Raw genomic sequence first — 24,364 nt, 5'->3', positions numbered from 1 at the left:
AACAAACCATACAGAGTCCAGCATCACATTCCATTTTGTACTTCTTTTTAAACCTAAGGTTTCAAGATCCCAATTGTCTGGTCCTATAAGTTAACTCCCTCCCTGTTTAAGAAACATGGAGAGAAGTGCCACAATTACATGACAAAGACTGGCAATAAAATTATGGCCATTCATGCCAATGAACATTAAAAAATAAAAGCCAGAATCCAAAAGGGGAAAACTCTTGAGAAGTGAGTTTGCAGATTGAGGTAAAGATCTCATAATATGGCACTATTGTTATCAAAAGGGAAACACCTGTTTCTCAATGCTCAATCATGAAATTTACCATAAAGAGGGACATTTTGGGGTTGCTTTATGTTGCTATGTTTCCTGCTGTTTATGCACAACATAGCCTGCTTCGCTACCTTTCTTGTGAAACTATTTTTCTGAGCTGTTTCCACAATTCTGCAAGGCGAGTACCTTAACTTGAGTTACAGGGCTGGTCCCTCTCTTTTCATTTTTTATCCCAGTAGGTGAGACCGTCCCTGCTGTGTTTGGTGGCTGCGGAGTTGATGGCATCTTTGCTCCAGGTGACACCTGCATGCTGGCCAGCTGAGCGGCATAGAGCTGCTGCAAAACAGGGAAGACAAACATTGATCTCTTTAAATGCAGCTGAAATTGAGTTTCAAAAAAAGACTTACCATATTGTTAGATTTCTCAGACAGTCTTGTAATTTCTTTCTCACTATTTTCAAAAAAGGAAACTAAGAGAAGGCAAATAATATAACAGAAAGAAAGAAAACTGGTAAGGGAGCCATAGTTCTGTTCCTGGTCCTTCTAGCAACAACTTTATGACCCTGGACAAAGGATTTGATTTCTTTAGAATTCAGGGTCTGTTGTTTATTTTTTTTAATTGTACAAAAAGGAATTCGAGTAAGTAGTCTCTAAGATGCTTTTTAATGCTTAAAATCTTTAATAAAAGTTACTTAAATGTCTGGGATGTCCTCTCATGCAATATTAATATTCATGAATTACAAAACTAACCTGAACATTTTTAAGGATTCTTAAAAGAACTGCATCATTATTATTTGGCACTGACTATGCCTCTCTGGGTATTCTGATCCTTCTGAATGATGAGTGCTGTCCTCAAAGCCACTAAGGTCCAATGGCAGTCATTGTTTACCCAGGGTCTTACTTCTAGGCAGCCTATAACATAATCCTCAAGAGAATATGGCCAGATTGGTAGCAGTTTTTTTTTTTTTTTTTAAGGCAAGCTTCTCTGAACCCAAACCAGCTAACAAAGTGCTTCCTTCATGCTTCCAAACAGATCACACTTCTCTCCTCAGGTTCTGCCTTTGCCTGGAACTCTACATTTATCTTCATCATATTATCACTGCTGTTTCAAGGTCTTTTCTGAAGTACTTTCTATAGTTCTCTTTGGTAAATCAATGATCTTATTACTCATTCTATCTATTCAGCTTAAAATGGTTCCTCTTCTCTGAGACATTATAAGCAGACAACCTGACATTATGAATCTTTAAATTATCAATCTGAAAATATGTTGATTTCACTAAATTAAGGCCAAAAATGGAAAGACAGGTGGGCTAACCTCTTTTCATATAATTTTCATTTTTATCAAAGTCATTCTTATATATAGCTTTACAAGTCAAATAGTAATTTAAGGTTTAAAAAAACAAAAATACCAAAACAATACCAACGAAAAGAGCATGACCAAAATGTACAGTGCACAACCTCCACAGGCAGGCACAATGACCTTCATTTCCTTACCCTGGTCCTCCTTATCTCACCTCCTGTTCTGTGGAGTCCATTCCCTTCAATTCATTTAATGGTTTAACTGGTATTTTTTTGCCTTATTTGTAAGTGCTTATAAATGTTACATTCTTATCTACATATAAAGGAAAATGAAAGGTTTGCTTTCCTACACTGAATCCCACATGTGCTCCAATGCTTCCCTCTCCAATCTCTTAATGTTACTATCACAAATTTTAAAATTAGTGTTTACTGTTTTATTTTATGAAGATACTAGCTCTGTAGTAAACTATACTTAATTTTCTCTTTCTTAACTTTTTATTTTGTTAGATTTAATATTTACCTCATATTTTGTTTTCATAATTTTTACGTAACTATCACTAATTCTCAAACTCACTGAAATCAGTAAACTCTACCCAGTGTAATTGACTATATCAGGTAATCTGTGAATCCTGTTTTCCCTTGGAGACATCCTTCCTGGAATTCTCAATCTTCTTGCTCCAATCTGAACTAATTTATTCCTCAGGCCTACCTACTCCAGATCTATGGCACTTGGAATTCCTTTTGCCTCTCCTGTACTGATGTTCTTGTTTCCTGGGTATCATGTTTTCTTCCCTTTTAGTTATATCATGTTTTCTTCCCTTTTAGTAGGTAAGAATGTAACATTTATAAGCAATTACAAATAAGGCAAAAAATACCAGTTAAACCATTAATTGAAGGGAATGGACTCTACAGAACAGGAGGTGAGATAAGGAGGACCAGGGTAAGGAAATGAAGGTCATTGTGCCTGCCTGTGGAGGCTGTGCACTGTACATTTTGGTCATGCCCCTATTTTGGTAGAGCATATCCTCCAAGCACTTCCTGAGAAAGGTGAATGTGAGATTAATTATTTAGGAATTAACACTTCTGGAAAATGTTATTATATTCTTCTCACTTGACTGTAGACTGACTGTATAGAATTCTAAGTTGAAAATAATTCTGCCTCAGAATTCCAAAGATATTGATCTGCTGTATTCCTATTCTTCTTACTAAGGAAGTCTGACATTATTTTGATTTCTGATCCTTTATATGTAATCTATTTTTTCCTCTGAAAGCATCAGGATCTTCCCTTTCCACAGAATGTTTTGAAATTTCACTATTATATCCTTCTGTTGACTTTTATATTCATTGTTCTGAACACCCAGTCAGGCTTTTCAATCCAAACTCATGTCTTTCAATTCTAGGAAACTTTTTTGATGTTTTTCATTGATAATTTTCTCCCCTCTGTATTCATATTTGATAAATGTTAGATTTCCTTATCAACTCTCTTTTTTTCTTATTTTTCCTTCTGTTTGTTACTTTGACCTTTTGTTACACTCTATGACAGATTTTTTTGCAACTTCATCTTCCAAAACTTCTCTAAATGTTTTAAAGTTTCTGCCATTATATTTTAAAGGTACTCTTACTCTCTGATTGCTTCTTTTTATAGCATCCTGTTCTCTATTCTGTTTGACAATATTAATGTTTTCTACATTGTTGCCACTCTTTTCTTCCAATGTCTTTGAGTTTTTCTATTAGGGGCTTTTCTAAAGTGTCTGGTGTTCATTGACTGTTTATTCATATATAAGAGCAATGTACTCAAAAGCTGACTGGAAGGTATAAGTATGGGGTAGACTTACTGATTGATGGGCTTCAGCATAAGGTAATGATGCAGAAAGTCTGCTTTTTCATTGGGGAATCCCAAATGTCAATATCTACAGGTCATTTATCTTAGACTAGACCATTTTTTAGAGAAGTGTCTTCAAATTCTTGCCTTGATTTGTGTATAGACTTGTATGCCATCATTACATGAGCCAAGCAAGAGAAGGATCTCACAGTCTGGTCTATCCTGCAGACTCTCTGGTTTTCACCATGGCACCATCACTCATTCTCAGCTATGCCTTATGTCCCAAGACATAAACCTCTCAAGTTCAACTTCTCAAGAGAATAAATCTCTGGCGTCTTCTGCCAGGTTATGTGCTCATGGGGCTGGGAGGGAGGAGGCAGGGATGGTAGTTACCAGGTTGCATGAGGTTAGGGAGGGATCATCTGATATCTATTTTCAACCAGTCATCCTGTCGACAGTTCCACCTCTTACAACTGTTCCTTTAATGATACGTGATGCCTTCAATTCCTAAGCATTTTAAAGGTTCAGCTCGCAATTGGGCTTGATTCTTTTTGGCTTTACACTCCTAAAGCTTGGGTATCAGCTTTCTCTTTTCTGCTAAGACAGTTATAACTCATCTATCCATTTCTCATATTCCAAATTTTTTTGTCTTCTCTTTCCATTTCCACTTGAAGGTTTACACCCATAATTCTTAACCATCAGTTTATTAGGATTTGGGTGACACTAACAATAAATGAATATGTTAATCTGCTATGGTTAACCAGAAGTCAGACACTCCAATCTTAACAGTATTTAATGCCTGAAAACTTTGTTCAAATATTTTCTTTTCTTCTTATAATCAAAATTAAGCCAATACCTTGATGGTCACATTTCTCTCATAATAAATAGAAAGCTTCCTAGACTATCAACAACAGAGAAAATAGCTCAAACTTTGCCATATTCGTAGGGGAGAAAAAACAGGTGGTTTGTATGTAATTTCCAGCATTACTATCATTCAGATGGACAAATAAAAAAAATTACAGTAATCAAAAACAGACCTTTCAGCACATGTAATTAAATGAAAGCTTAATAAAGAATAATTTGCAAGAGCCAGATGTGCTTATGTCATGATTGTTGCTTTCTTTGGAACAATTTTTCTAATATAACAAGCCTCTAAAGAAATTAAAGTTTTATAATTCTGTATGCAATGACTCAGTGGCAAGAAAAATTCACAAGCAGAGTCAGTCAAATTGCCAGCACTTAGGCAAAGTGATGGGGGCATCTTTTGGTTTCTGTTTTACTCTGCTGTATCATTTTCCTTTGAAATTCAGCCAGATGTCTTCAAAATGGAGACAGGTCAAGCTTCTGAAAATGTCTACTTGGATTAAGGCAGTGAAGAAAAGTTCTGTATTGAATTGAGTCAAGATGGTTAAGAGACAAAAACATGTTCGCTATATAGTACTGTAGCTGGTATCATAACCAATATATCCTACTATGAGTATTAAAGAGTCATGAAATCTTAGAGATGCTGAGTCCTTAGATATAATTTATGGCATCATTTTTACCTCAATAATTCAAAAGATTAAACGAATTTTACCCTATCTTGAGTCCTTTAGGAAATTTGAACTAGTGAAAAATGCAAAAAAAACCACCCACATTTCTGGAAACAAGTCTATGTTTTTTTAAAAAAGTTGACTATGAATCCTTTAGATTGAATGAATAATACAGTTACTTTTCAGGAAAAGAGTAGTGTTAATTGCTTCTTCTAAAGCTCTGATAATAATTTATTTTATAACCCTTTTAAGTGAGTTGTACCTAAGGAAGGCAAGACCACATAAACTCTGAGATTCCTTAAAGCAGGTTCTTGTGAGTTGTGATTACTGATATATTAGAGAGGAAGAGGTACTGCCACATTCCATAACCTTTTTAAAGCTGGGTAACTGGACAGTAGGATATCAGGTAAGATTTAGTAGAATGAGTCTTGAAATAAAAATCAGAGGATGGAGTCCAATGAAAAGATAGAAGGTATTCACGAAAATTAAAATATCCATATTCCATCTAACAAAACATGCGATTTTAGTTTAAGTATCATTCTCTTCAGATTGAAGATTTTAAATTTGTCTTGAATAATATGAATGTCATTCATTGAATAGGTATAAACTTACAAAATAATTTCACAGCTCACCCTCTAAACTACCATTGGTTGAATTTGCTCCATGCGCAAGACTCTGTGTTAGGGGCTGAGGAGGCTTCAAAACACATAGCTCTAAAGGAGACATAAAATATAAATCCTTAGCACTTGACTTGCACTTTTACTGTGGTCCTTATCACTATTTTAAGCTTTATGTGTAGTTGTGCAAATGTATCTTATCCTGCTTGATACACTGTAAGCTCATTGAAGGTATGATCCACCTAATTATTTTTGAATGCTTAGCACCACGAATGGTGCCTTGCAAATAATATATATCCAATCAATAGTTTCTGAATTACACACTATATAAAATCATTGCATATTAGGAAGGAAAGACAGTGTCTATAAATGAGGCAACACAAGTGGTATATCCTTATATTTACTATATATGCAATGAACAATTTTATGATGTTAAAGTTAAAAATAAAAGGCAAAAAATTCAGTCCCAGTTTAATCACACTGTTTCACATGAAATTAATCCTTTGAAGCAGTTTGCTAAAATTTTGACTAGATAGCTGCTTAGCAACTATTAGCCTCACTAACCAGTAGCAGCATTTCTAGACACCAAATACAATTTAGCTGAAAACCAAAGAAAGAAGGCAATTCCAGTTACAATAGCTACAAAAGAAAAATACTTAGGAATATATTTAACCAAGGAGTTGAAAAATTTGTACAAGGAAAACTAAAGAACACTGAGGAAAGAAATTGTAGATGACATAAACAAATGGAAAAACATTTATATCTGATGGTCATGAATCAGAATAATCGGTATCTTTAAAATGATCATACTGACCCAAACAATCTATAGATTCAGTTTAATCTCTATAAAAATACCTATGTCATTTTTAGCAAAATTAGAAAAAACAATCCAAAAATTCATATGCAACAAAAAAGAGCCCCAAGAGCCAAGGCAATCCTAAGCAAAAAGAACAAAGCTGAAAGCATCACACTACCTGACTTCAAATTATACTACAATGCCATAGTAACCAAAACAGTATGGTACTTGAGTAAAAATAGACACATAGATCAATGGAACAGAATAGAAAACTCAGAAATAAAGCCAAATACTTACAGCCAACTGATCTTTGACAAAGTTGATGAGAATATGTATTGGCAAAATGACACTCTTTTCAATAAATGGTGCTGGGAAAATTAAATTGCCATATTCAGAAGAATGAGACTGAATGCCTATCTCTCCCCATATACAAAATTCAACTCAGGATGGATGAAAGACTAAGTGTAAGGTTGGAACTACAAAAATGCCAGAAGAAGACCAAGGGGAAACTCTTCTGGGCATTGGTTTAGGCAAAGAATTAATAACTAAGTCCCCAAACTCACAAGAAACAAATACGAAAATAGATAAATGAGACTACTTTAAACTAAAAAGCTTCTGCACAGCAAAATAATCAACCAACAGAGTGAACAAACAATCTGCAGTAGGGGAGAATATTTTTGCAAACTGCCTTCAACTTTTCTAATATAAATTATACCGTTTGAGTCATAACTAACGAGCAGTACCATTTTTTTCTTCTCAGTCTAGTTACTTACATAAAGTTTCTTTAAATGCTACTGCATCCTTTTTTGAAAGAATAAAAAAACTAGTTATTCTAATCAAATAGCTTTAGTTAGAAAATTTCTTTGCAGACTAATGGTTTAAGAAGGGAAAACATTAAACTCTGATTATTAAGTAAGGGTCTACAAAAAATGTCATTCCACATATAACTCTCCGATCATAGTTCACAGTCATAATGATGATAATAATGAATATTCATTTGTAAACATAGTTGAGGTTTAAAAATCAACAATATAGTAAAGCTTATGACAGGCTTAGCTCAAAGTCTCATAAACATTTAAATTTCGGTGAAGACTGTTTTAGTCTAAATATAGATTTCTTTCTGTTTCAATTTTGAAAAATGCTCACTGATTGTTTAGGATATTGAATTGTTTCTTTATCCAAGATACATAAAAGACCCACAGTGTATATGCGTAAAAATAAGTCTAGCTAAATATGTTTTCAAAATTATAGAATTAGTTATATTTTATAGAAGTACTTTAAGAAATTATTTTTTGTTATGGATTAAAATGTTCCACCTTTATTACTGGCAGCTTTAATAAAGTAGATGGCATTAACATTTTGGTAAGCTGCACAATGACATATTTGACTCATAGAACTGAAAGGGCATTAACAAATCATTTAGGCTAGTCTTACTTCCTTATTTTGCCAATGAGCTAAGATCTAGCAAGTAGCTTGCCCAAGATCATATCATTAGTATTGGAGCTAGAAGAATAACTCTCTAGCTATCACTTCAACATTACCAGAATATGTATCACTTAAAAGTAGAAATGGATATAAAATTAGCCAACTTTTGTACCTTTCTAGTACATTTCCAGTATTGATCAATTTGACCAACCTTTTAAATAAATTGGATTAAGAAAGTTCTGTGAAGATCTCACCAATCCACAAATAGATACTTCTAACAGTATTTGCACTCCTTTGTGTACTGTGGCTAACTCTGAAGATAAATCTGTCTTCCATTTGGATCTTAGTGACACTTTAATAACCAAGCCTGTTTAGAGTCAATCCAAAGCAGTAGGTCCTACCAATCAGACTCAGCCTCATGGTGAAACTCTTTAGTGCCTGCCAGTACACATAATGGTCTATAGAAGTACCTAAGAAATGTACTGTGTCAGAGAGTGATGTTATACCATGATTGTATTTGAAAAGAGAAGCATGCTTTGTCCAAATACAGCCAAATTGATGCCACATTATAATGAGTGGTGTCACAATGTAACTTTATTTACCATAATGTGAAATATATATTTATATACCTGCTTTCTATGATACAATCATTTAGCATCTCTAACAGAGAGTAGCACACAGAAAAAGTATAAGGCCTTTTCTCGTTATAGACATATGATTTTCATGTAGCCACATAACCAGTTATATAGTCTTCCAATAATCACCCCTACTCATTTACGTGTTAACTTAACAAATACACGTTGAGAACTAAACTCAGTGAGGCACTGTGCTGGATATTTGATATTTATTATTTTATTTAATCTTCACAATAATTATATAAGATAGAAATTATTACCCATTTTAGTCAATCTTACTTTTAAGCCTGTATTCTTTCTGCTTTTAAAATTAAATCATTTTAAATAAGCTATACAGTGAACCACAATTAAGCCAATTTCTTGTTTCTAGCCACCAGACAACGATCACTGTCCAAGGAGAAGAAAGATTCTGATGTGACTGCTATTCTAAGCTCTCAAATAGAAAATTGTATTTTCAAATGTCTTATTGTTACTCTATAAAATGGCATTTCAAAATCTTCAAATGGACAAAAAAGAGGTAACAGCACCACCAGTCATCTTCAAGGAATAAGTGTCTCAATTTGATCTAGACAATGCCCTTCTCCAAATCTTCGAACCATAGTAGAAAACCCCTAAAAAATTAAACCTACTTTAATTTTTTAAAAACCGATAAGGTAAAAAGAAGAACTACGCAGAGTATAGGTAGACATAGGAGAGCCTGACAAAATGGGAATTGAGGGGGCTTTAAATTGGCACTAGTATACTCCAGTATACAAAAAACACAGTAAAATAGGAGGTACAACTTTACACACCAAATTCTTTTTGGAATGGATTCTCCTGTTTGTCATTTCAATTTAGAAAGGACTTAAGTAACCTGCCAGAATCTACCCCAGAAAGAAAGAAATAAAAGTCATCTCTCAGAATACTACCAAACTCATTCTACAAGGCCAGTATTACTCTGATACCAAAACAAGACAAAGATATAGATATATAAAACAAAACTATAGGTCAGTATCTCTGATGAATATGGATGTAAAAATTTGCAACAAAATACTAGCAAAAGAAGTTTGATAATACATTAAGAAGATCATTCACCATGAACAAGTGGGATTTATCCCTGGCATGCGAGGATAGTGCAACATATACAAAGCAATCAATGTGATACATCATATCAACAGAATGAAGGACAAAAATCATATGATCATTTCAACTGATGCTGAAAAAGCATTGATAAAATTCAACATCCCTCCATGATTAAAAAGCCCTAAAAAAAACTGGAGATAGAAGAAATATACCTCAATATAATAAAGTCATATATGTCAGACATACAGCTAATATTATACTGCATGAGACTTGTAGTCCCTTCTTTTTGGCCAATTTCTCCCATTTGGAATGGGTGAATTTACCCAATGCCTGTACCCCCATTGTATCAAGGAATTAACTAACTTGCTTCAGATTTTACAAGGTCATAGGCAAAAGAAACTTGCCTTGTCTCAGGTGAGACTTCAAAAAAACTGAAGGCTTTTTCTCTAAGATCTGGAACATGACAAAGATGTCCACTTTCAACACTGTTTCTCAACACAGTACTGGAAGTCCCAGCTAGAACAATCAGACAAGGGGAAAAAACAAAGGCCATCTGAATGAAAAGGATGAAGTCAAATTATCCTTGTTTGCAGATGATATGTTCTTATATTTGGAAAAACCTGAAGACTCCACAAAAAAACCCTATTAGAACTGGTAAACAAACCCGGTAAAGTTGCAGGATACAAAATCACCATGTAAAAATCAGTAGCATTTCTATACACCACCAGTGAACAATCTGAAAAAGAAATTAAAAAGTAATGCCACTTGCAATAGCCACAAATGAAATTAAATGCCTAAAAATTAACTAAAGAAGTAAAATATCTCTATAAGAAAAACTATAAAACACTGATGAAAGAAAGTGACGAGGATATCAAAAAATGGGAAGATATTCTGTGTTCATGAATTGGAAGAATCAATATTGTTAAAATGTATGTACTACCCAAAGCAATCTACAGATTCAAGAAATCCATATCAAAATACTAATGACATTCTTCATAGAAATAGAAAAAAAATCCTATAACTTATATGAAATCACAGAAGACCCAGATTAGCAAAAGCTATCCTAGGCAAAAGGAACAAAACTGGAGAAATCACATTACGTGACTTCAAATTACACTGCAGAGCTATAGTAAGCAAAATAGCATAGTACTGACATAAAAACAGACACATAGACCAATGGAACAGAATAAAGAATCCAGAAACAAATTCACATACCTACAGTGAACTCATTTTTTAACAAAGCTGCCAAGAACATACACTGGGGAAATCTGTCTTCAATAAACGGGATGGAAAGACTGGATATTCATATGGAGAAAATGAAACTAGACCCCATCACTAGCCTTATACAAAAATCAAATCAAAATGGATTGAAACTTGAGTCTAAGACCTTGAACTATGAAACTACTCCAAGTAAACATTGAGGAAACTCTCCAGAATATTTGTCTGGGCAAAGATTTCTTGAGTAATATCCCACAAGAATAGGCAACCAAAGCAAAAATGGACAAATAGAATCAAAGTGCAGAACTTAAAAAGCTTCTGCACAGCAGAGGAAACAATCAGCAAAGTGAAGAGACAATAGCCATAATGGGAGAAAATATTTGCAAACTACCCATCTGACAAGGGATTTATAACTAGAATATATAAGGAGCTCAAACAACTCTTTGGAAAAAAATCTATTAATCCAATTAAAATATGGGTAAAATATTTGAATAGACATTTCTCAAAAAAAGACATACAAATGGCAATCAGGCATATAAAAAAGTGCTCAACATCATTAGTCAGAAAATGCAAATCAAAACTACAATGACATTATCATCTCACCCCAGTTAAAATGTCTTATATCCAAAAGTCAGTCAATAACAAATGCTGGCAAAGACATGAGAATCCTTGTACACTGTTGGCAAGAATGTGAATTTTACAACCACCATGGAACACAATTTGGAGGTTCCTGAAAAAACTAAAAATAGAGTTACCATATGATCTAGCAATCCCACTGCTGGTATATACCTAAAAGAAAGGAAATCAGCATATCAAAGAGATATCTGCATCCCCATGTTTGTTGCAGCACTGTTTGCAATAGCCAAAGTCTAGAAGCAATATAAGTGTCCATCAACAGATAAATGAATAAAGAAAATGTGGTACTTACACACAACGGAGTACTATTCAGACATAAAAAAATGAGATTGTCATTTGTAACAACATGGATGAAATTGGAGGTCATTATGCTAAGGGAAATAAGCCAGGCACAGAAAGACAAACATCATGTGTTCTCACTTATTTCGGGATCTAAAAATCAAAACACTTGAACTCATGAAGATAGAGAGTAGATGAATGGTTACAGTAGGCTGGGAAGGATAATGGGAGAGCCAGGGAAGGTAGGGATGGTTAACAGGTACAAATAAATAGAAAGAATGAATAAGACCTAATCTGACATCTCAACAGGGTGACTATAGTCATGTACCAAGAGATGGGAGCCCACCTCTTGCATCAGCGTGACCCAGATGTGAGACATAGAGTCAAAGAAGATCATTTTGGACCTTTATGATTTGACTACCCTGCTGGTTTTCAGACTCGCATGGGGCTTGTAGCCCCTTCCTTTTGGCCAATTTCTCCCATTTGGAATGGGTAAATTTACCCAATGCCTGTATCCCCATTGTATCAAGGAATTAACTAACTTGCTTCTGATTTTACAGGCTCATAGGCAGAAGAAACTTGTTTTGTCTCAGGTGAGACTTTGGACTTGGACTTTTGGGTTAAGGCTGGAATGAGTTAAGACTTTGGGGGACTGCTGAAAAGGCATGATTATGTTTTGAAATGTGAGGACATGAGATTTGGGAGGGAATGGAGCAAAATGATATGGTTTGGCTGTATTCCCACCTAAATTTCATCTTGAATTGTAGTTACCATAATCCCTATATGTTGTAGGAGGGACCTGGTGAGAGGTAACTGAAAGATGGCAAAAACAAGCAACAGGGAAAGGATTCCCTGTTTAATAAGTGGTGTTGGGAAAACTGGCTAGCCATATGAAGAAAGCAGAAACTGGATCCCTTCCTGACACCTTACACTAAAATTAACTCCAGATGGATTAAAGACTTAAACATAAGACCTAACACCATAAAAACCCTAGAAGAAAATCTAGGCAAAACCATTCAGGACATATGTGTAGGCAAGGACTTCATGACCAAAACACCAAAGGCATTGGCAACAAAAGCCAAAATAGACAAATGGGACCTAATCAAACTCCACAGCTTCTGCATGGCAAAAGAAACAGTCATTAGAGTGAATCGGCAGCCAAGAGAATGGGAAAAAATTTTGCAGCTTACCCATCTGACAAAGGGCTGATACCCAGAATTTACAAAGGACTAAAACAGATTTACAAGAAAAAAACAAACAAGCCCATTCAAAAGTGGGCGAAGGATATGAATAGATACTTTACAAAAGAAGACATACATGAGGCCAACAAACATATGAAAAAATGCTCATCATCACTGGTCATTAGAGAAATGCAAATCAAAACTACATTGAGATACCATCTCATGCCAGTTAGAATGGCAATGATTAAAAAATCTGGAGACAACAGATGCTGGAGAGGATGTGAAGAAATAGGAACACTTTTACACTGTTGGTGGGAGTGTAAGTTAGTTCAACCATTGTGGAAGACAGTATGGCGATTCCTCAAGGACCTAGAAATAGAAATTCCATTTGACCCAGCAATCCCATTACTGGGTATATATCCAAAGGATTACAAATCATTCTATTATAAGGACACATGCACACGAATGTTCATTGCAGCACTGTTTACAATAGCAAAGACCTGGAACCAACCCAAATGCCCATCAATGATAGACTGGACAGGGAAAATGTGGCACATATACACCATGGAATATTAGGCAGCCATCAAAAATAATGAGTTCACATCCTTTGTAGGGACATGGATGAACCTGGAAACCATCATTCTCAGCAAACTGACACAAGAACACAAAATCAAACACCGCATGTTCTCACTCATAGGCGGGTGTTGAACAATGAGAACACATGGACACAAGGAGGGGAGCACTACACACTGGGGTCTGTTGAGGGGAAATAGGGGAGGGACAGCGGGGGGTGGGGAGTTCGGGAGAGATAGCATGGGGAGAAATGCCACATATAGGTGAAGGGGAGGAAGGCAGCAAAACACTGCCACATATGCACCTATCCAACAATCTTGCATGTTCTTCACATGTACCCCAAAACCTAAAATGCAATTAAAAAAAAAAAAAGAAAGATGGCAGGGGGAGGATTCCCCGTGCTGTTCTCATGATAGTGAATAAGTTTCAGGAGATCTGATGGTTTTATAAAGAACAGTTCCCCTGCACACACTTTCTTGCCTGCCACCATGTAAGACATGCTTTTGCTCTTCCGTCACCTTCTGCCATGATTGTGAGGCCTCCCAACCATGTGGAACTCTGAGTCCATTAAACCTCTTCTTCTTTGTAAATTACCTAGTCTCAGATAGGTCTTTATTAGCAGCATGAGGATGGACAAATACAAGTCAATAATAATTTAAATGTACATTTAAAAATAACTAAAAGAGTGTAACTGAGTTGTTTGTAACACAGAGGATAAATGCTTGAGGGGATGGATACCCCACATTACATATATGCTGTGATTATTATGCATTGTATATCCATATCAAAACATTTCATGTATCCCATACGTACACTCGCCTACTATGTGCCCACAAAAATTTAAATTTAAATTAAAAAAAATTCTCCTTCAAATACAGCCTTCCTATTTGTAGAGGATAAAGAAAGAAAGAGAAGGAAAATAAAATACTATTCTACAGAAACAGATTCAATCAGTGCTACTGAAAGATGTTATCTCTTACCCTTATATTTATCCCCATTTGCTATGGTTCCACAAAACATCAGGGAACCCCAGGCCTAGCCAAGTTTCCCTATAACAGATCCTATTCTAGTGTGATAGATATCATTCAAAGTGGCAACAGAAGTTTGGCAAAACAAGTAGGTTAGGGTAGGGTAGGTTAGGTTAGGGTAGGGTAGGGTAGGGAGACATCCCTAAGGATATGTCATCATTCATTTGATTGATGCTGTCTAACACCAGGCCCCAAGCCTAGTTTTGTTCTCCAGGGATATCCTGGGTTTTGCTACCTACTCAAACAAAACTGACGGTCATTTCTTTGCCTACCAATCAAGGCATAATATAAAGCTGGACCAGTTCAGCTGTGAGAAGGTGGAAGCAGGGCCATGGGTAATTAAGCAGCCTAATATAGTGCTTGTTCACCAAAGAGAAGAAAGTGTGTCCATAATAAGTCATTACAGACTGAAGGAAGGTTGAGGAGAAAACTTCGAATAATTATTTGAACAATATCACAAATACTTTTACTTTTCATAAATCTCCAATGTCAACAAAATGATCCAGGAAATATAGCTGTGATTTTACGGAAAGAAAGAACTGAAGTCCCTTTTTTCAGCATAGAAGGTATTTGTTCAGCTACACTCCTAATATTTGAGACCAAAGAAAATTGGCTGCAGGGATAGGAGGAGAGAGCAGGAAGAGGGGAAGAACTGCTACTCCCACTCCTACATATTACGTTTATTTCCAAGTCAGTTTCCTTGCCACTCCTGCATATTTTTCTATTGCACCATTTTTTCCTTTCTTATTAACACTACCTGTCTGTCATAATTCTACTCATCATTTCAGTTTCAACTCAAAAATCACTTTTTCCTTGAAGTATAATCTGACGACTGCCTCCTTTGTGCTCCTATCATAGCTCAATCTTTGTCTCTGTGCAAATTATGAAATTTCTTTTTTTTCCCATATTTTTTTCTCCCACTAAATTCTGAGCTTGTTAAGGGAAAGACTGAGGCTTATTTATCTTTATGTCCCTAGCACCTAACATAACGCCTGACATTTTCAGAGGTCTGTTAATGCTGACCATTAAAACCTCTTTCATATCCATTCTTGCCTCTATCTTCTTGGAATTGCTATCATTTCAGCAAACACCCTTTTCTCCAGAGGTGAACTCCAGAGATGGAGGTTATCTTTCTTTGTTTCTGTCTTCTTAAAGTTATAAGTATGTGGGTTCACCAAGTAACGCACCAATTTTCTTGCAAACACCAGAAAAGATAATGGTAGCAGAAGAAAGAATTGTGAACAACATATTTTAATGCAATCTCTTTGCTATACAGATGAAAAAAAGCTCATGCCTAGGAAACAAAAGTGATATGCACAAAAATATCAACTGGTGGATAGTAGGTAGAATGAAATCTAGAACCAAGGTTTCCTACTTTCCCTGTCAACTGTTCATATGAACTCATTTCTCATTGTGTTCTATTCTCTTAGTGAACTGCAAATAGAATTTGTACATTATAGCAGAACTTTTGGTTTGGAGTATATGAAAAAAATGTTTTTTCTACCATTCTCCTTAAAGAGAAATTTACCTTACATGTACTCATAAAGTAATCTTTGGGTACCCTAGGATGATTTAGGTTATAGAATTTTATTTTAATATTTGTTTTAAAATGTACATATTTTAAAATGCAACCATAGTAATTAGGTTAAGGTAATTATAATCATGTTAAGGTGTTTTCAGATTTTTAAAATTAAAGTTTATGCAAATATACATAGAGGGCCAAAAATTAGTCTCAGATGAGAGCAGACTTATTTCCACCCACATTGAGATGTCTGCCAATTGTCTTTCCATAATAACCAAAAGAAAAATGGAACAAGTGTTGACTGTAAGCCATGAGAACCAGGACCAATTTAATTCATTCATTATCCCCTGCAGCCAGCTCAAGAATGTCAAGTAAAGAAAAATAAATTGAAAGAAGTGTTTCCCTGGCTAAAGGTCCTCTTGTCTATTTGTCCAAGCACAGGGTAGTTTGCTCCCCTAAAAACTATTTGAGCTTATGGGGAAGAGGCTGTGTGAAGGTGAGAAGAAGCTGCAGAAAGAAAGGAAAGGAGAATAGGCTCAGATCAAACGTCCTCCACTTATACTAAAAAACTTAAAAAAAAATCTGAAATCAGATAACGAATCACCCAGTCCACTGCTACAAAAGTAAGTTGGAATTCATTCTTGAATTGCATCAATTATTTTGGAATGAATTCAGGAGAGCATTCCTTATGGAACACAGTTGTAAATAAATAAACAATGTGGGAGAGGGGGCCAAGATATTAGACTAGAAGCAGCTCATGCGTGCTGCTCTCACAGAGAGGAAATATAAGGGTTAATGAACACTGATCCTGCAGGTCAATCATCTCTAAAACCACATCAAGGCAACAGAAGGACACAGATAACAGAGAGGGGTAAAGCTGAGTACCAGTCTGGCTGGGCTCAACACAGAGCCAGGAGAACCTCTCCAACATGGGAAAGGGTGAGAGGCCCCTGGGGGAATCACACTTTCCACAGGGATGTGTGCAAGACTGGGAATGGGAGTATCCCCCTAACCCCCATACTCCTCCCATCACACTTCTAGACTGAGAAAGAGAGCTACCCAGACATTTTACAGGGGCAACTCTTGAGTCCAAGGGGACCTCTACAAGCCTTGGGACCCAGAACAGATCAGCACTGGCACCATAGCTCCAATAGAGGTCACAGTTGTGGTGCCTGAGAGCAGTAAGATTGCTTCACCTCCCTTTACCAGACAGGACTCAGTACCAACTTCTGGACCAATGGCCCCATATCAGCCTGAACTCAGCCAGCAGCTATAGCTTCCTCATGTCCTAGGAAACACCCAGACAGCAGGGCAGGCAACTCAAATAGAAAATTAGGGCTGAGCTGGCAAGGATACAGCTTGTCTGCCAATTGTGGTCCCTGCCTGAGGGACCCCCATGGACCAGAACACCTAACAAAAGAAATGTGGGCATGGAGACAATAATTGAAGGGGCTCCTTCAAGACCTTGACTAGAATCAAAGTCAGTCAACTTAACCCACCTTATACCATAACGAAGCCCCCAAGGGCATCTAAGAAGATAAAAGAAAAGAAAAAAAAAATTGAAAGGATTGCAACTTCAAAGACTGAAGGAACATTAGCCCACACAGATGAGAAAGAACCAGTGTAAGAACTCTAACATCTTAAAAAGCCAGAGTGCATTCTTACCTCCAAATGATCACACTAATTCCCCAGTGATGGTTCTTAACCAGGATGAAATGGCTGAAATGTCAGAAACAAAATTCACTTCTGAATTCTACATGGATAGGAACAAAGATCATCAACATTCAGGAGAAAGTCAAAATCCAATCCAAGGAATCAAGGAATATAATAAAATGACACAAGAGTTAAAAGAAAATGGCCTTTTAAAGAAAGAACCAAACTGAACTGAGAGAGCAAAAAAAAAAAAAAAAAAAAAAAAACCTCACTTGAAGAATTTCATAATATAATTGCAAGCATTAAACAGAATCAACCAAGTTGAGGAAACTCAGAGCTTCAAGACTGCTTCTCTAAAATAATTCAGTCAGCCAAAAATAAGAAAAAAAATAAAGAAGAATGAATGAGACCTCAAATAAATATGAGATTATGTAAAAAGAAAAAAATCTATGACTCTTTGATGTCTTTGAAAGAGATAAATAGAAAGCAAGCAACTTGAAAAACATATTTGAAAATACCATCCATGAAAATTTTCCCAACCTCACTAGCTAGGCCAACATTCAAATCCAGGAAATGCGGAGAACCTCTGTGAGATACTATACCAGATGACCATCCTGAAGACATACAGTCACTAGATTCTCCAAGGGAAAAATGAAAGAAAAAATGTTAAAGGCAGCTAGAGAGAAAGAACAGGTAATCTCAAAGGGAACCCTGTCAAGCTAATAGCAAACCTTTCAGCAGAAACCCTACAAGCTATAAGAGACTGGGGGCCTATGTTCAGCATACTTAAAAGAAATCCAACCAAGAATTTCATATTCAGACAAACTAAGTTTTATTTTAAGTAAAGGAGAAATCAGACCCTTTTCAGACAAGCAAGTGCTAAGGGAATTTATTACCAGCAGACCTGCCTTAAAATGGGTCCATAATGGAGTGCTAAATATGGAAAAGAAAGACCATTACCAGCCACCACAAAAACACCCTTAAGTATGCATATCAGTGACAGTATAAAGCAACCACACAATCAAGTCTGAATTATAACCAGCTAACAACATGAGGACGAGATCAAACTTACACATATTAATATTAATTATGAATGTAAATGGGCTAAATGCCCCAATTAAAAGGCATGAAGTGGCACATTGGATAAAGAAGCAAGACCTAACTATGCGCTGTCCACATGAAATTCAACTCATATTCAGTGACACCCATAGGCTCAAGGTAAAGGGATAAGAAAAATCTACAAGGCAAACAGAAAACAGGAAAAAGCAGGGGTTGTCATGCTAATTAAAAAAAAAACATACTTTAAACCAAAAATAATTTTAAAAGATAAAGAAAGGCATTATATAATGGTACAGGGTTCTACTCAATAAGAAGACCTAACTAACCTAAATATATACACACCCAACACAGGAACACTCAGATTCATAAAGCAAGTTCTTAGAGACCTATGAAGAGAGTTAGATGATCACACAAACATAGATTCCCACATCCTACTAACAGTATTAGACAGATCATTGAGGCAGAAATCTAACAAAGGTATTTGGGACCTAAACTCAGCATTTGACCAAATGGGCCTAATAGATGGTTACAGAACTCTCCACCCCACAAAAAACAGAATATACATTTTTCTCATATGTACATGGCACATACGCTAAAATCAACCATACAATCAGCCATAAAATAATCCTCAACAAGTTAAACAAAATAAGAAAATCATACCAAACATACTCTTGGACCACAGTAAAATAAAAATATAAATCATTACTAAGAAAATCACTCAAAATCATAAAATTACATGGAAATTAAACAACATGCTCCTGGATAATTTTTGAATAAACAATGAAATTAAGGCAGAAATCAAGAAATTCCTCGAAACTAATGAGACCAAATATACAATATGCCAGAATCTCTGGGATACAGCTAATGCAGTGTTAAGAAAGAAGTGTAAGGTGCTAAATGCCCACATCAAAAATTTAGAAAGATCTCAAATTAACAACCAATATCACACCTAGAGGAACTAAAGAAACCAAAGCAAACCAATCCCAAACTGAGAAGAAGACAAAAAATAACCAAAATCAGAGATGAACTGAAGGAAATTAAGATGAAAAAAAAAAATACAAAAAAACCCCCCAACAAATCAGGCAGTTTGTTATTTGGAAGAATAAATAAGATTAGTAGACCATTAGCCAGATTAATAAAGAAAACAGAACACAATTAAAGATTACAAAGGGTACACTACCACTGATGACACAAAATACAAAAATCCCTCAGTGACTACTATGAACACCTCTATGCACATAAACTAGAAAACTTAGAAAAAATGGATAAATTCCTAGAAACATACAACTGCTAAAAACTGAACCAGGAAGAAATCAAATCCCTGAATACACCAATAACAAATTCCAAATTGAATCAATAATAAAAGGCCTACCAACCAGAAAAATCCCAGGATTTACAGATGGATTCACAGCTGAATTCCACCAGATGTATAATGAAAAGCTGGTACCATTTCTACTGAAATAATTTTATATACCAACAATGTCCCAACTGAGAGCCAATAAAACATAATCCCATGCACAAAGGCCACAAAATGAATTAAATACCTAGGAATACAACTAACCACAGAGGTGGAAGATCTCTATAATGACAATTATAAAACACTGCCCAAAGAAATTACAGATAATACCAATTAATGGAAAAACATTCCTTGCTCATGGATAGGATGACTCAATATTGTTAAAATGGCCATGCTGCCAAAAGCAATTAAACAGATTCAATGCAATTCCTATCAAAATATCAATGACATTCTTTACAGAAACAGAAACATCTGAAGATGGCTGAATAGGAAAAGCTCTGAAGTGCATTCCCAGCGAGAACAATGTAGAGGCCACTGCAGGTGATCCCCAGGCAACCAGGGTCTAGGGTGGACCTCCAGCAATCCTACAGCAGAGAGGGCTAACTGTTAGAAGGAAAACTAAAAAACAGAAAGAAATAACTTCATCATCAACAAAAAGGACATCCACTCAGAGACCCCATGCAAAAGTCACCAAGTACAAAGACCACAGGTAGATAAGTCCACAAAGATAGGAAGAAACCCGTGCAAAAAGGATGAAAACACCCAAAACCAGAACCCCTCTCCTCCTCCAAGGGATCACAACTCCTCACCAGCAAAAGAACAAAGCTGGATGGAGAATGAGTCTGATGAATTGACAGAAAAAGGCTTCAGAAGGTGGGTAATAACAAACTTCTCTGAGCTAAAAGAACATGTTCTAACCCAATGCAAAGAAACTAAGAACCTTGAAAAAAGGTTTGACAAAATGCTAATCAGAATAAACAACTTAGAGAAGGATATAAATGACTTAATGGAGCTGAAAAATACAACACGAGACTTCGTGAAGCATACACAAGTTTCAGTAGCCGAATCAACCAAGCAGAAGAAAGGGTATCAGACATTGAAGATCAAAACTCAATGAAATAAAATGAGAAGGCAAGATTAGAGAAAAAAATGAAAACAAATAAACAAAGCCTCCAAGAAATATGGGATTATGTGAAAAGACCTAATCTACGTTTGATATGTGTACCTGAATGTGATGGAGAGAATGAATCCAAGCTGGAAAACACTCTTCAGGATATTATGGAGGAGAACTTCCCCAACCTAGCAAGGCAGGCCAATATTCAAGTCCAGGAAATACAGAGAACACCACAAAGACATTCCTCAAGAAGGGCAACCCCAAGGCACATAATCGTCAGATTCACCAGGGTCGAAATGAAAGAAAAAATGCTAAGGGCAGCCAGAGAGAAAGGTTGGGTTACCCACAAAGGAAAGCCCATCAGACTCACAGTGGATCTCTCAGCGGAAACCCTACAAGGCAGAAGAGAGTGGGGGCCAATAGTCAACATCCTTAAAGAAAAGAACTTTCAACCTAGAATTTCATATTTAGCCAAACTAAGCTTCATAAGAGAAGGAGAAATAAAATCCTTTACAAACAAGCAATTGCTGAGAGATTTTGTCACCACCAGGTCTGCCTTACAAGAGCTCCTGAAAGAAGCATTAAACATAGAAAGGAACAACCAGTACCAGCCATTCCAAAAACATACCAAATGGTAAAAAGCATTGACACAATGAAGATACTGCATCAACAAATGGGCAAAACAACCAGCTGGCATCAAAATGGCAGGATCAAATTCTCATATAACAGTATTAACCTTAAATGTAAATGGACGAAATGCCTCAATCAAAAGACACAGACTGGCAAATTAGATAGCAAGTAAAAAACCATCGGTGTGCTGTATCCAGGAAACCCATCTCATAGGCAAGGACACACATAGGCTCAAAATAAAGGGATGGAGGAAGATTTAACAAGCAAATGGAGACAGAAAATTAACAAGGATATCCAGGACTTTAACTCAGATCTGGACCAAGGAAACCTAACAGGCATCTACAGAACTCTCTACACCAAATCCACAAAACATGCATTCTTCTCAGTACCACATCACATCTACTCTAAAATTGACCACATAATTGGAATTAAATCATTTCTCAGCAATTGCAAAATAATGGGAACCATAACAAACAGTCTTTGAGACCACGGTGCAATCAAATTAGAACTCAGGATTAAGAAAATAATTCTGAACTGCACAATTTCATGGAAACTGAACAACTGGCTCTTGAATGTTGACTGGATAAACAATGAAATGAAGGCAGAAATAAAGATGTTCTTCGAAACCAGTAAGAATGAAGACACCATGTAACAGAATCTCTGGGACACATTTAAAGCAGTGCCTAGAGGAAAATTTATGGCAATAAATGCCCACATAAGAAGCAAGGAAAGATCTAAAATCGACACCCTATGGTCAAAATTGAAAGAGTTAGAGGAACAAGATCAAAAAAACTAAAAAGCTAGCAGAAGACTAGAAATAACTAAGATCAGAGTAGAACTGAAGGAGATAGAGACATAAAAAACTCTTCAAAAATCAGTAAATTCAGGAGCTGGTTTTTTGAAAAGATCAACAGAATAAACAGACCATTAGCTAGATTAATAAAAAAGAAAAGAGAGAAGAATCAAATAGTTGCAATAAAAAATGATAAAGGGGATATCACCACTGATTCCACAGAAATACAAACTACCATCAGAGATTACTACAAACAACTCTATGCATACAAACCAGTAAACCTGGAAGAAATGGATAAATACTTGGACACTTGCACCCTCCCAAGCCTAAACAAGGAAGAAGTTGAAACCCTGAACAGACCAACAACAAGGGTGGAAGTTGAAGCAGCAATTAATAGCCTACCAACCAAAAAAAGCCCAGGTCCAGATGGGTTCACAGCCAAATTCTACCAGATATACAAAGAGGAACTGGTACCACTCTTTCTGAAACTGTTCCAAACACAAGGGAATCCTTCCCAAATCATTTTGTGAGACCAACATCATCCTCATACCAAAACCCAGCAGAGACTCAACAAAAAAAGAAAACTTCAGACCAACATCCAGGATGAACATAGATGCAAAAATCTTCAATAAAATACTGGCAAAACGATTGCAACAGCACATCCAAAAGCTTATCCATCACGATCAAGTATGCTTCATCCCAGGGATGCAAGGCTGGTTCAACATATGCAAGTCTATAAACATAATCCACCACATAAACAGAACCAACGACAAAAACCACATGGTTATCTCAACAGATGCAGAGAAGGCCTTTGACAACATTCAACAGCCCTTTATGCTAAAAACTCTCAATAAACTATGTATCAACATAACGTATCTCAAAATAATAAAAGCTATTTATGACAAACCCACAGCCAATATCACACTGAATGGGCAAACACTGGAAGCATTCCCTTTGAAATCTGGCACTAGACAAGGATGCCCTCTCTCATAACTGCAGTATTGGAAGTTCTAGCCAGAGCAATCAGGCAAGAAAAAGAAATAAAAGGTATTCAATTAGGAAAGGAGGAAGTCAAATTGTCTCTATTTGCTGATGACATGGTTGTATATTTAGAAGATCCCATCGTTTCAGCCCAAAATCTCCTGAAACTGATAAGCAACATCAGCAAAGTCTCAGGATATAAAATCAATGTGCAGAAATCACAAGCATTCCTATACACCAATAACAGACTTAAAGAGAGCCAAATCAAGAACGAGCTGCCATTCACAATTGCTACAAAGGGAATAAAATACCTAGGAACACAACTAACAAAGGATGTAAAGGACCTCTTCAAGGAGAACTACAAACCACTGCTCAAGGAAATAAGAGAGGACAAAAACAGATGAAAGAACATTCCATGCTCATGGTTAGGAAGAATCAATATTGTGAAAATGGCCATGCTGCCCAAAGTAATTTATACATTCAACATTATCCCCATCAAGCTACCTATGATCCTCTTCAAAGAACTGGAAAAAAACCACCTGAAACTTCATATGGAACCAAAAGAGAGCCCACAGAGCCAAGACAATTCTAAGCAAAAAGAACAAAGCTGGAGGCAACACACTACCTGACTTCAAACTATACTTCAAGGCTACAGTAATCAAAACAGCATGGTACTGGTACCAAAACAGAGATATAGACCAACGGAACAGAACAGAGGCCTTAGAGGCAATGGCACACATCTACAATAATCTGATCTTTGACACCTGACAAAAACAAGCAATGGGGCACACATCTACAATAATATGATCTTTGACACCTGACAAAAACAAGCAATGGGGAAAGGATTCCCTGTTTAATAAATGGTGTTGGGAAAACCAGCTAGCCATGTGCAGAAAGCAAAAACTTGACCCCTTTCTGACACCTTACGCTAAAATTAACT

The 24,364-nt window shown here is 36.1% G+C and overlaps 1 protein-coding gene across 21 annotated transcripts in view; it reads right to left on the bottom strand.

The window, feature by feature from the left end:
• Nucleotides 1–24,364, bottom strand: part of SOX6 (SRY-box transcription factor 6) — a 665,386-nt gene that overhangs the window by 82,954 nt on the left and 558,068 nt on the right. For 18 of the 21 annotated variants that reach the window (XM_012456568.3, XM_012456580.3, XM_012456567.2 and 15 more), the window contains one exon: nt 460–609. In XM_012456568.3, coding sequence (XP_012311991.2) covers nt 460–609 — 150 coding nt within the window. The remainder of the gene's footprint in view (nt 1–459; nt 610–24,364) is intronic. The other 3 variants (XM_021675167.2, XM_064365137.1, XM_064365138.1) reach the window with 1 other exon arrangement.

Source organism: Aotus nancymaae, unplaced genomic scaffold (assembly GCF_030222135.1).
Source record: "Aotus nancymaae isolate 86718 unplaced genomic scaffold, 86718_ANA_hifiasm-v0.15.2.pri h1tg000059l, whole genome shotgun sequence".
In the NCBI taxonomy this organism is placed as follows: domain Eukaryota; kingdom Metazoa; phylum Chordata; class Mammalia; order Primates; family Aotidae; genus Aotus; species Aotus nancymaae.
Note: the sequence above shows the minus strand (reverse complement) of the source record. Positions and strands in the feature narration are given on the sequence as shown.